Source organism: Phascolarctos cinereus, unplaced genomic scaffold (assembly GCF_003287225.1).
Source record: "Phascolarctos cinereus isolate Bilbo 61053 unplaced genomic scaffold, phaCin_HiC Scaffold_2;HRSCAF=192, whole genome shotgun sequence".
NCBI lineage: Eukaryota > Metazoa > Chordata > Mammalia > Diprotodontia > Phascolarctidae > Phascolarctos > Phascolarctos cinereus.
Window position 1 is genome coordinate 43,615,694 of NW_027555625.1, and position 14,284 is coordinate 43,629,977.

The 14,284-nt window shown below is 40.8% G+C and overlaps 1 protein-coding gene across 2 annotated transcripts in view; it reads right to left on the reverse strand.

Moving 5' to 3' along the window:
• Positions 1-4,324: 4,324 nt before the first annotated feature.
• The window catches only part of LOC110192456 (ATP-dependent RNA helicase DDX19B), a 42,297-nt gene continuing 32,337 nt past the window's right edge, over positions 4,325-14,284 (reverse strand). For both annotated transcript variants that reach the window (XM_020963625.2, XM_020963626.2), the window contains exons 9-12: positions 11,483-11,720; positions 10,920-11,082; positions 10,018-10,209; positions 4,325-9,635 (exon numbers count right to left, since the gene is read on the reverse strand). In XM_020963625.2, coding sequence (XP_020819284.1) covers positions 9,574-9,635; positions 10,018-10,209; positions 10,920-11,082; positions 11,483-11,720 — 655 coding nt within the window. In that variant the 3' untranslated portion in view covers positions 4,325-9,573. The remainder of the gene's footprint in view (positions 9,636-10,017; positions 10,210-10,919; positions 11,083-11,482; positions 11,721-14,284) is intronic.

Below are 14,284 nucleotides of genomic sequence, written 5' to 3' on the forward strand. Positions count from 1 at the left end.
GAGGTAGGGGGAGAAAAGTTTAAAATTCAAAAGCTTATGGAAGTGATTGTTGATAAATTAAAATAAATTAATAAAAAATGAAAAATAAAATAAAATCTTTGCCAAGAAGAAAAAAAAATTGTTTTGGTGGTTGGGACCAAGGTAAGAAAAGAAGACTACTAAGTATTACCTTGGTGTGGGGCATCTTCCTGGGGTCCAGAGACTTAGTCAGTCTCAGACAAATAAGTAAGATGGGAAATAAGCAAAGGCACCAGGGAAACCAGGGGCAATAAGGAGACCCCTGTGGACATTCCTCCAAATAGTCCCTTAGGGAAGAGGTGGAAATACTGGGAAGAGAGACGATAGAAAGATAAGAAAGATCATAGATGATATCAGTTAACTTAGCCTAAAAGGCCAACAAGGAAATTGGATCAGTGTGTACTTTGTCTTGTCCAGCAGTTTCCATCTCTGTGTGTGTTTGTAAAATGTTTCACGTCTGTGGTGAGATTTTAAAACAAAGGTCTGTAGTTAGAGAACACTGGGAATGAAAAAGCAGAGAAAGACTTTCTCAGAAGTTAGTGGAAGGTGTGGCAAACAGCCTTTACAGCCCAACATAGGAAGAACAGAAAGGGAAAAGCTAAGGGTTTGAATTCAGGTTTAATCAGATCTCAAAGCTATTGGTGAAGACTATGGGGGGGGGGTATGGAAATACTGCTCTCTTGATTTGCAAATTGTTAGGTATTAATACCCTCCAGAGAAACTGACCACACCCTGTCAGGATTGATTCAAATTCCTCTGTTGTCCGAATCAAACTCTTAGTTAACCTGAGTGATGACCGGTGATTTTAAGCTGTTTGTAAAACTTATATATATATGAGCCTCCAACTCCCAGGAAGATGAAATGCTTTGGGTAGTTTCAGCTCTCTTAAGGAAGTAAGTTATTTAGAGCCAGGAACTGCAGAGGGTGTTCTTGTGGGGAGGCTGGGAGAATGACTATTCAGCATCAGCTGAGGTAGGATTCTCCTGACTCAATTTCCCCACTGTGACACCTGACTCAATGCAGTTGGCCTAGAATTTTAGATAAGTTAGTGTCTTTTTGTTAGAAAAACCTGAAACAAAAATCTACTACAGTGAGAGATGCGGGCACAATGCACTTTAGTAGTATGTGGGCACCTAGTTCAGTGGTAGAATCAACTTTTAAACCCTTAGTAAAAATCCACACTCCACCCATCGGGGCTGATTGGTCTGGTTCATCTGAGTTACACCCTTCCTGGACAGCCCCTCGCATGTCTTGTTAACTCCACCTATTTCATAGGTCCCTCGTTCAAAAATGGGGGCTATCTCTGCCCTTGGGGAGTGTCAGTTCATATTCAATAAGCTTATTAAGCAAGCACAGTAGAGAAAAGCCTTTGCCCTGTTGAAGACCTGTCCTTAAACCTGGCTGGTTGCAACCAATTTGGCCTCTAGGCTTCTTTCTTTTTAAAAAAATCTTTTTAAAATATTTAGGCAATAAGTAATTTGCCCAGGGTCACACAGCTAGTGTGAAATGTTTCATCTGAGGCTGGATTTGAACTCGGGTATTCCTGAGTTCAGGGCTGGTACTCTATCCACTGCACCACCTAGCTGCTCTTAGGCTTCTTTCTTAGGAACTAGTTGTTTACAGTAAAGTTTGGAGCACTTTCTGATTGGTTCAGGGACTATTCACAAGATTTTAGAATTTCTTATCCTGCTGTGGAAGCCTAACCCCCTAAAATTTTTCTTACATTTTAATTCCCCATAATGGTATGGGGATACTTAGGCTCAGGGCTTGGGAAACAAGGATATTATTCTGTTACTTAATCTTAGCTGTCTGGGTTTGTTACAATTAGTTAATGTTGAAAAGAAGAATGGCTTGCAGTCTATATTGTAAATACTTTAAAAGAAGCATCCATTTTAATTAAGGGTTATTTATTTGTACATGATCAGAAGTTGGAACTGTTTTATTATGTATGTATTGAAGTCTGTTATTTCTTAGTGGAATCCCATCTTCCTGATGGGGAATATAAATAATGAAGAATGAATTCTTAAACATGACAATTGGCTGAGGTTCCAATTTTTTATCTTATGGTAATAGAGACGTAAGGGCCAGGTAATTTAAAATTGTGTTAAAATCAATCTTGTGGGAGAGTGGACACAAGAAAAAGGATTTCTATAAGAAGACAGTCTTCTGGACACTGCTTGAATAACACTTAGACCAGAAAACTTCACCAGATGTCCAGAACACCAATCAGACAGCTGCATGCCTTAAATGGACTATTGTTACTTTTTCTCTTTGAGTTTGTCAATGTGACAGTCAATTTCTCCCTCCCTTCTCCCATATTTTTAAAGTCCTCAAAACCCCTTGATGAAATGTTGCCCAACAACACAGCCCCAGATGGAACGGGATGGTTAGAATACGAATTAAGATGCAGGCTTAACAGAGTAAATAAAAGGAAAAGGGAGGATTGTGGAAAATGTGGTTGGGAATGTTACTTCTGCACATCACTCATTAAGGGGATAAGTAGCTGCAGGGGTATCGACAGCTGTAGGCTGTTAAGGAAATGTGGGGAATGGGGAGATGTAATTAGGGGCAGAGACTCACCTGAAGAAATCATCAGAAGCTTAGGATAGGTTGTAACCTCTGTAGTACCCAGCCAATGGGGAATCAGGGGAGGGACTTCCCATTTCTGAATAGGGAATAAAAAGACTGTGCTTTCATGCCTCAAGAGTGTGCCCATACATGGGACACACTGCCAGCTGTTAATAAAAAGTTTTTTTCTGGTTCACCAATAACTTCTTGGAGCTTTCGTCCCTAACATGATAGGATTAACTGTACTTATTTTAACAGAATTCCACTACAACAATTTGGGGTTAGTCTAGTGACTAGATTATTCCAGAAACTACTCTGTATTCATTTAACTCCAACATCACCACAGGAAATGATGAGCAGGCTCTGTAGGTAGCTATTTAAACCAGGTAAGTTAAGGGGGTACCATATGCATCTGACAGGGGCATCCCAACTGGTCAATCACAGTGGAAAAAAATCAGTCCTCTAAGTTAATGCAGGTCAGTCACGGTACCACTGCCGAGCTCCTCTCCCCCAAACTGATGGACTGACAGCAAATTGGTAACAAAGCCCCCTTCCCATTGGAAGTCAAGTTGTAGGGCAGTATTGATGACACTAGGTCTCTGGCTCAATGGGAACCCCATAATATAGTTAGAAGTTCCTTTCTACCCCAACCTTGTATATCCAAAGATATACAATATATGCTAATTGGTATGAATATAGTCCAGTGTTCTAAAACTCTATCTTACTGTACCAAATCCTCTGGTCCCAAGATCTTTCTATTTCACTGATTTCTTGATATGGAAATAAGTTAAAGACTCCAACTTAGGCTATCTACTTAGGAAGACTTCTGAGTTCCTAGTTTATAGGGTTTGGGGACCTGAAATCATCCAGTCCAAACTCCTTCATTTTACAGAAGAGAAAATTGAGGAAGGCAAGTTGGGGGTAGGAGGAGGATGTCACTGCAAGGTCACACAGCCTGAAGTAGCATTACCATTCACATCCAGGTCCTCAGACTCTTAAGTCCAATCCTTCTGCCATTACACCTTGCTGACTTAGAAACAGTTGATCCAGCTAGATCAATCCCTCAATCAATCAAAAGAAGTCAATAATTCCTAGTCAACAAGGGGTCTCAAGATCCATTCTCTGATCCTCACAGCTTTCTACAAAATGGAGCCCATAAAGCACAGTTCTTTACTCTTCCATATTGCCATCAATTTTGGGGTGGGTGAGAAAAGGGCCTGAGGCCAAATGGGATCCATTTTGACTTAGCTTCCCCATCATTCTCAACAGCAATATTTACACCCCCCACAGAAAGGGTAAGAAGAAGTCCAGGACCTCAGTTGGGGCTTGGCCACTTTTCCTGACCTTCCCCCCCCACCCCTGGCAATGGCAGTTAAAATAGCTCCAGCTGCCATTGAACCCCCGGCCTTGGGAAATACTACAGGTTAGGATCAGATGGGTAAGCTGACAGCCAACCAGATAAAGGGAAGGGACACCAAAAGCAGCCTGACCTCTTCTGGGTAGACATCTTGGGGCAGAAGAAGTAACTGTGAAAGAATCTGACCTGAAAGACAGGAAGGAGCATTTTATTGGTCTTTAATAAAGGGAAAGAAACGTTATCAACATTCTCTTATTTTTCCTTTTAGACAAATAGCTGCAGAGAATTACCCCGCTGGCTATAGTTAAAATAATGGTGATAATGTCAAGTCCTTGGAACTTTCCCCTGGCGGCAGCAACTTGAAAAGAATCCACCAACCAATACATCAATCAACATTTATTAAGCACCTACTACGTATCAGGCACTGTGCTGGGAATACAAAGACTGAGACAATCCCTACTCTCAAGGAGCGTACATTCTATTAATTCATTCATACTTGTGAAGCTTCTGGAGAGCACTAAATAAAACATTTCACAAATCATTTTATAGTGGATTAAATGGGGCGCTAAGGGGAAATATGCTTCAGGGATTTCTCAAGCAGGAAGCATGGAAGAGATGTGAGACCTACATGATTTCTGCTGCTCATACACAACCCATTCTACAAGAAGCCACTATGACTTTGAAGACAAGACATTCACTGGATAAATGAACTTCACATTTTAAGGAGGTTAGTCCCCACAGATGACTCCAGAATAAAATACTCCCAATCTAACTTATTATTCTACGTGACATCTTAACTACCTGGCATGCTCCAAAGTAGAAGGCCTAGGTTACTTAAATTTGACAAGTATTTACTGAGTGGCTATGTATTCAGCACATAAATGTGAGCCATAATTAACAGATGGCCTAAGAAAACTATTAGCACTGACTTGCCCAGAGAGATTGACTAATGGTGCATATAGTGAGACTCACTTGTAACCATGTCAGTTTTCTGTACTTTGCAGGTATCCGGGTTCTGTCTGAAACCATCCCCTCCAGCATCAAGATGTTCAGAAAAAGGCAACAATGAATGGTATAAGGGGTGTTGTCCAGAGAAGTGAAAAATCATTAAGTCTCTGTTGTTTAAAAAATAAAACATTTGTCTGTTACAGTATGATTCAGTTTAGCTTATAGGTTAATAAAATTAACAACCAACACATTATTGAGAATTGGCCTACTTCCATTGGGCTGGCAGGGCTGAGTATTTCCTAAGAAAACCATTCCCAGAATTTCTCTTGACCTGGGGTGCAATTCTCCCCAGGAATTTAATGCAGTAACAGATTTTTGGTTTAATCAAAATTTTTTTCTATGCATAAAATATGTGGCTGAGTTTTCATTCATTCCTGGTTTCTAGGAGTAGTAACAATAAGCCAGTTCAGAGGTACAATGGACACACAGTTCCTGGGGCCACAGAGCCCACAGACTGGATATTCTCATCTCCTCTAGTTCAGTAAATTGGGTAGAGAGCTGAGGTCTAGTCACACAGCAGTGCAATTAACCCCAAAGTATTCATCTCTAGACAGGGGTCTTTAAAAGTTCAGAAAGTTCCTGGAGCGCACAAAATACCCCTCTGTCATGGTCTCTCATGCCCTCACTCCATGCTGAGGCATAAGGCTGTTTACAAGGATGGAAGGCCTTCAGTCTGGCCTTTCCTTCACTCCTACTTAGGTCCCTTTAGTTAAAAGTAAAGGTGAAGGGGGTTAAAGTATTTAAAAGCTGAGGATCTGAGAGCTAAAATATACCTGAAAGGCTTCCCTAAATTTCTCCTCCACTCACCTTCTACAACTAAAGCTATTATAGTTAGGTCTTCTCCCCCATAGGTCCCAACATCAAGGGAGCTTATTAGGCCAAGGCATCAGTGAGACGTTGGGCATGTAAGTATTCACAAAAGACCAGAACCTGTGGAGATGACCCTCATTTCCTCCATATTAATCTTCCTAGAAGACCAATCCCATCATTTCACTCCCTTAAGGATTTCTGATTTCCTACTGACTACCAAGTTCCAATTCCCCTTCCTCTGTAAGGTTTTATACCTCAAGTACCTAATCTGTTCTCCCCAGGATTCACTGTTTTCCTTTGGTCCCTCTATAAATCCCATGTTTACCCTTGCCTCTTCAGCTGTGTACAGACTCAGCATCTGTCTGCCGAGCATGCCCTTCCAGTTCCTGTTACTCCAAACTCTATATTGCTCTTTCAAAGCCAAATTCAAAATTCTTCTCTTTCATGAAGTCTTCTTCCCTGACTAATCTCATGATTAAAAAAAAAAAATTTCTCTCAATTCCTGGACCATTATACAACAGTCCTGATGTTAATTAAAAAAAAAAGTGGTAATAAAACAACCCTGAAGCCTCATCCATCTCCATTCCCTGGGCTGAGGAGGTAGAACACAATGACATTTTATTTTACTCTTACTGCCTTTTTTTCCTGAAGAGCTTGCAGTGCCAATATCCTTTTGGTATTTTTTTTAATCAGAGATCAGGAGTGTGAGGCCCCCAAAAGGGGCTGACCAAAATGTCCTTGTGATTTGAGTTTCTGTGAATTTAGTCTTTGATACAGTGGCCACCCTAGGGTTCAAGGTACAGAATAATAATTTCAGCAGATACACAAACCTGTAAAACCATGTATCAACAGGAGTCAACAATAGAGGGCTAATCAAATAAAATCCAGCAACTAAAACCATGTTGTTCCCCATCTTCCTATATTGATAAATAAATTTAAAAAAACCTTAGTAACACCTTTTCCATAATTGGTTAAAATCTATTAATGTAACAAAGTAGGGAATGGATATACAATTGGGCATTTTTTTTATCCATACAGTCATATATGATGCTCAAGTGGCCAATGAAGACATTGTTTCTATCGACAGGCAGTATACAGAGTTCTAACTAGTGCTGACTAGCAACTCTGCTCAAAGGCACAGGTCAGAACCAGAAACGATCCTACTAAAGCAGTTCTAGACTACTGTACTCATTTTTCTCTCTTCCCTGCCACATATGCTTCATAGCATCCAAGGCCTTGTCCTACATGCCTTAGCAGATTTCATTAAGAAGGCCATAACCCACATGGAGGCAGCAATAGTCCACAGCTCTCAAGAAGCTTGACAGCTTGACAGAAAAGGCAAAGATAAGAAACTGACAATAAAGGAGAAGCACATAGCATTCAAGGGAGAAAAAAGACCAGACCCAGTTACACCTCCTAGATTTCCTAATTTCCCTCCTGCTAGAGAATCGTTTAGAGGGTCACTGGCCCTTGTCCTCTACTGTTTCTCTCTTGGATCTGCAAGATAAAATAGCAGCTGAGATACATGCTGGGAGAACCAGCCAACACCCCAGTAGGAAGCCTGCTCTCCCTGTCCTTTAACCATATTTCCATTAGGTTAGACAATTATCTCAACCCTAACCATCCTTCTGTCCACTTAGCTTCATTTATGAAGAGGAAAGGTAAAGATTAGTTTGAAATTCCCTTGTGTTTAAGAATGGGGTTGCGAAAAAGGTGAGGAGGAAAAATGGACCCCAAAGCATCAAGGAAGTCAAGGAAAAATGTTCAGAAAGATCAATTAAAAGGTTGAAGATGATGGATCAGCTTTCTTATGTAAGTGTAGCCCACACTGATCAGTACTCAAAAGAGCAGATATTAAGATATGCCCGTTCTTAGACTGAAGGAGATGCCATTAAAGGATCCTATGGGTTCTGCCTCTCACCAACAGTGTACAAGAGAGAAAGAAGCTTTATAACCCAAGAGATGGGGACACCTATAAAGCAAGCTGTGCCATGAGTGTACCTCATAGATATAATAAACTATCTTGCATATCTACCCCCCTATCTAGAGAAGCTCAGAATCCATTTATAGCAATTATATCTGGTGTCTGGAGCAATTCTTCAATGATAAAAATAATTAGTCTTTTGAGGTTGAGAAAGTTGGGTCAGAGAAGCAGCAGCATTTCTGCAAAAGCTGCAGTGGGTTCATTCACCCTTTCCTTTGGATCTCTTCTGCTTAGGAGATCAGGACCACCAAAAGGCCTTATATCCACCAAACAGCTATGCTTCCCACTCCTTTCCTTGGATGTGAGCTTAGGAAGGCCATGCTATTTTGAGAGGCACCAGTCTGGGCTACTTATTCAATAGAATTGGGATTTTTTTCTTCTTGAATGACCCAACAGAGGAGAAACCTAGATTAAGATATCCAATCCTGGGGGAACAAGGGGGTGGCAACATTGAAGCACACAGATAGCTGTGGTTTATCCTTGTTGGGGCTCCACACTGTTCCTGCCCTTCTGTCATTGTTGAAAGAGACTACACAGTCTAGTTCAGATACTAGAAAGAGCAAATTACTATTACCAGTGTAAAAGTTTCAGTGCAAGATGGCCCCAGAGTGGTTTTTTGGTTACCACTGATGAATAAGACAGAAATAAGTCTGAAATTAGGCCTGAAGATGAAACAGGTCATCAAAAGGGTATTTCTAGTCCACTTCTAATTATGATTGCAGGTATCTGCATACCAGCCACCTCAGACACCAAGTTAGAATCAATATTTGGAAAGGATACCATATATCTCAGGTGATTCCTCCTAAGCCTTACCTTTTGGATCTAGACAGCAATGCCAGCGTGACAATATGTGGCCATCGCTGGCTATGGTGTCCACGGTGTCTTCCAATCTCATTCAAATATTTCCTTCTGTCTTTTCCAGTCTAGTCATAGAAACCAAAGACTTTAGTGTCTGGTTCTGCTGGAAAGGAACAGATCTAAGACCATTTGTCTACTTTCCATCTGTTACTACTAGAAGGATCCTGGGCATTTTAGGGATGCTGGAAAGATATTGTCTACCAGGCACCAGCAGGCCACAGGGAGTATAATGGCACTGACTCATGCCAGTACACCAGTCAGTCCCTTAAAGAAACCTAAATGTAAGAAAGGTTCCAAATTTAAATAAAATTGTCAGTCTTCAGCCAATTCCTTACTGCTTTGCCTGGCTGGAAATACCATGGGTAAAGATATCCCAGATCTGCTCCATCATCCTAGCCTAGTAAATCTAACTCATAAAACACATCCGATTCCCTTACTCCACCCAATCAAATAGTGAAGCATGGCTCAGCCCTGGTGGCTGGCACTACAGAGCTCCTGCCACTCAGTTTCCTCCTAACTTCTACAATGTCAATTTTCCAGGTAGATGCAGACAGGTACATACACTAATACATGCCTATCCTAGGCGAAAGAAGAGACATCTATACACTACCACAAGGGGGCCAAGAGACTAACTAAAGCTTTGACACGTCCTTAGTTTACATTTAAGATTGGTACACATAAACTTTAAATAAGAGAGAAATTTGCCAGAAAGGTAATTTCTGTGTATTCATGCCTAATCTTACGAGCTCGTGTAAACATTTTTTCTCTTTCTACCTCCCCCCATTATTTGCACAATTTTTTTTTGTTAAGTCCAAACGTAATTTGAAATGAGGTAGGTAATTTCTATGTATTCCCGCCTTAGTCCTTTTTGGTGACTGGCTGAGAATTATGCCAATTTGAAAAACAAATAGTCCAAATGGAGCTGGAGATGCACATCCAGAGGGTGTAGGTCAACTCTAGCCAATGCTTTTCAGTTGGCTATTTTCTCAATCTCATCCAGATCATCGGTGTCCAATCTGTCTATCTTCTTATCTGCAAAGAAATTAAACCACAGAGAATCAAACCAGGGCCACCTTGGAGAGTCTATTTCAGGTACTGTTGCAACACGAGGACAACCTACAAACCTCTGCTTTACCTAAAAGCAATATCCAGCTACCGGGCCAAGATGTTCCTTCCTCATCTGATTGATGATACCTTGAAGCAACTGAGCATCACACGACAACCCGGACGTGCGCATGTAAGGGCTTTGGCCCTGGGACAAAAGAGCGGATCCTGCTCTTCTCTCCTATCCCTACTTCTCTAACAACCAGGAGGGAGATGGAGGAGGAGAGACCCAGGCCCTTGCCCAAGAGCCCTGGGCTTGCCCACTTAACAGCCAATGAGCCACAGAGGGCACATGCCCTGGGACACTCACTGAAATGTTCCTGGATCCTGTTGAGAATGTTCATGCTGTGCTTGCTGTCCACCATGTTGACGGCCAGGCCTCGCTTGCCAAAGCGTCCCGTGCGCCCAATCCGATGCAGGTATGTCTCATTGTCTGGATTCCCATCCTTGTCCACTGGCAGGTCAAAGTTGATAACCACAGACACCTGTTCAACATCGATACCTACAGTGCAGGAAGATGGAGGAGACACGGGGAAAGCAGACAAAAAAAAGCGCATGACACCCATGGTCTAATCTGTGAGAATCTAGCACCAGCAGCTGGTACCCACAAAACAAGATTTTATACCTATGGGTATAAAATAGTATGACCTGAATGGACATTACAAAAAGGATCAGATTCACCCAAAGTGATTCTCTGGTTTGAAGGACTCAAGGATTTCTCCCAGACCCACCTGGAGGATGGTCTGAAGGGGAGGGAGTTCCATCTCAAACTGCCTGATGCTATCAATTTGCCACAGCCAACACTGGAGCTATTTAAGCAAATGAGTAGCAAATATGAGGCAAGTAGGAAAACCTAGGAGCCAGAACCCTGGATCAGGATGCTGATCAAGTTCTCTTCTCCTACAGCTCAAGATCAGGAGAGCTCCATGACATCAAGAACAGAAAATTCCAAGAGGATCATCTAGCTGCTGACCCCAGACAAACCACCTGCAGGCTCAGATATCATGTCTGTAGCCTGGGGGGAATGACCATGTACTCAGCAGTGTCAAGGAGGGCAATCCAACCCCCAGCAGACCATGTCTGCAAAGGCAGAGGGAGCTGCTGATTGAGGCTCTGGGAAAACCCAAACTGCCCTTGCTAGAAAGGGGATCACAGCCGCCCTCCTGTTCTTTCCCAAGCCCGAGGCCTCCACATGGGGCAGTCTCTTCTCACCTCGAGCACACACATTGGTAGTCACCAACACTTTCTCCTTGCCCTCTCGGAAACGCTCAATCACAGCAGCTCTCTGTTCCACCATCATTTCGCCACTCAGGAGGGCCACCTGGTGGCCTTCTTTGGATAGTTCAGCTGCCAGCCAACCAGCTGTTTTGCGGGTCTGGAGTGAAAAGAATTTTTTAAAATGGAAACACCTGCAAAAACAATTAAAACACCTGCAAAAAATGGCTTTGGGTCACTGAAATAAATGGAGGCTCTAATTCTGAAGGCAACTGAGAGTTAAAATTATTAAAACGCCTCTGAGTGTTTCAAAAATAATCTGGAAGAATCTATATTTTGGAGCTTTTTTTTTGCACAGCTGCAAAAAAGAGAAACCACACATGGGTTTAGTTTTCCCCTAGTTTTTCCTCACACTAATGATAAACTCTGGAGCTGCAGAGAATTTCTCTTCTTATTATAATTCCTTAGTAAATAAATTTCTGGCCGAAAAGGCAAAGGCCAAGTTGACAACACACAAGTTGAATTTTACCTACTTGGGGTCACAGCTGGCTGCTACTCACATGACAGAAGATCATGGCTTGAGCAATAGTGATGGCCCCATAAAGATTACAAAGGGCTTGGAACTTTTCATCACGGTTATTGCACATCACATAATACTGTTTAATGGTGTCCAACGTCTCTTCCTCTCGTTTCAGTTTGATGATGTTTGGGTCTGGGACAACTTTCCGTGCAAATTTCCACACAGAATCTTCAAAGGTAGCAGAGAAAAGCAGCATTTGACAAGCCTTAGGGAGCATCCTAAAAGGCAAGCCCACAGTATTCAGCATTAACTACAGTCCTGAACTGGAGGAATACAGAATGCACGGCCCTCACAGGTTACTGCGTTCCTTATGTCCCAGAATGCTGTACAGCTGTGGCGGTGCAAAACATGGTAGAGAATAAGGATTCCCCAAGTCTCTCCTTCATCCTAGGACTCAGCCAAACAAGCCAAAAATGGACAAGCAGGATTCAAGGATCTAGATCTCCCTCTCTATACCAGAATAAGTCAAAAGAAAACCAAGTGACTAATACTTAAGTTTCATATGGCATCATACAATGTGAACGTTTAAGTCCTATTTATATGCAGTAATTAAAAAAAAGCCTCTTTTAAATAAACTTACTAAAGTAAACTCTCAATAGTAGAGCATTATAAAATAATGGTGGGAGGGTGTCAGACTACCTGATCTCTAAGGTCCTGTCCAGCTTAAAATCTATCATCCTATGGTCAAGAAGTTGGATGGTGTGATAGGTGATTCACCTACTCGATCTTCTAATTTTTTTTTAAACTTAAAGTAAATCAGTGTCAACTAAACAATCGAATCAACATACAAACCAAAAAGCAAGGATTTACCCCAAATCCATAACCTTTATTTAACAGGCAGAACCAAATGAATCAGCAACTGACAAGCTAACAAAGACTGTACTTTTGGTTTTTCACACCATCTATAACTAATTAAAATTCCTTCTTTCCTTTTATTTTTTCCCCATATACATGATACTTATCTGTCTTGGTTTTTTTCTTAAAGTTTTTTTTGGTTACATTTTAAGTTCCAAGCTATCTCCCTCACTCCCCACCCCAGTGTGTGTGTGTGTGTGTGTGTGTGTGTGTGTGTGTGTGTATAAAACCATATTATGCATACTTCTATTTATCAATTCTTTCTCTGGAATTGGATAGCATTTTTCATCACGGGTTCTCTGTAGTTGATTTGAATGTTTGTCATATTCAGAATAGCTTGGTCATTCAGTTACTCTTCAGTATTGCTGTTCTGTATACAAAGTTCTCTTGGTTCTGCTCGTTCCACTCTTCATTACTTCATGCAAGTCTTTCCATATTTTCCTAAAACCATCCTGCTGGTCATTTTTTATAGCACAACAGTATTGCATCACAATCACATACCACAACTTGTTTAGCCATTCCCCGACTGATGGGCATCCCCTCAATTTCCAGTTCTTTGCTGCCACAAAAACAGTTACTATAAATATTTCTGGAATATATAGATTTGTCAGGAACTTGTCCCGGTCAAGAACTATGACCTGCTATGACAAACTTGTCTCACTGCTGCTGTTACCCCCCATTGTCAGGGTTACAGCTCACTTCAGAGCCATCAGTCTCCCCACACAGCCACGAGGTCCTTCCTTGCTTACAAGCCTTTTCCCTCACTTTGAAATTAAACTTCTATTTGATTCCTGACTCTTCTGTCTCTAGCCTGTTCTGTTCAGCTCTGGCCCCCACAGGTTAGAGGCCACTCCACTCAGTTGACAGATTTTTTTCCTTTTTCTCTGATCACCTTGAGAAATAGACCTAATAGTGGTATTGCTGGATCAAAGGGTATACACAGTTTTATAACACTGCGCATAATTCCACATTGCTCTCCAAAATGGTTAGATCAGTTCACAATTCTACCAACGTTTTAGTGTCCTAATTTTTCCACATCCCCTCCAACATTTGTCATTTTCTCCTACCATTTTATTAATTTGATAAGTATGAGATGCTATCTGAGAGTTGTTTTGATTTGCATTTCTCTAATCAATTATGATTTACAGCATTTTTCATATGACTATAAATAGCTTTAATTTCTTCATCTCAAAACTGCCTGTTCATATCCTTTCACCATTTATCAACTGGGAAATAACTCATATTCTTATAAATTTGACAAAGTTCTCTATATATTTGAGATATGAGACCTTTATCCAAGAAACCGTCTACAAAATTTTTCCCCAATTTTCTGCTTTTCTTCTAATCTTGGCTACAATGATTTTATTTGTATACAAACAAAACATTTTTAATTTAATGTAATCAAAATTATCCATTTTACACCTCACAATGTTCTCTCTCTTGTTTATTCATAAACTTTTCTCCTAACCATAAATCTGATAGGCAATGTGTTCCACATTCTTCTAGTTTTTCTTATGCTATCTCCCTTTATATCTAGGTCATGCATCCATTCTGACCTTATTTTGGTAAATGGTATAAAATAGTGGTCTATACCTAGTTTCTGTCAGACTGCTTTCCAGTTTTCACAACATTTTTTTTAACCAAATAATGAATTTTTATCCCACAAGCTTAAATCTTCACATTTGTCAAACACAAGGTTACTATAATTGTTTACAACTGTATATTGTATGTCTATTCTGTTCCACTGATCTACCTTTCTGTTTTTTAGCCAATACCAGATAGTTTTGACAATTACTGCCTGGTACTGCTAAGCCTCCTTCCTTTACATTTTTTTCATTAATTCCTTTGATATGCTTGACCTTTTGTCCTTCCAAATGAATTAGGTTATTATTTTTTCTAGCTCAATAAAATAATTTATTGGTAATTT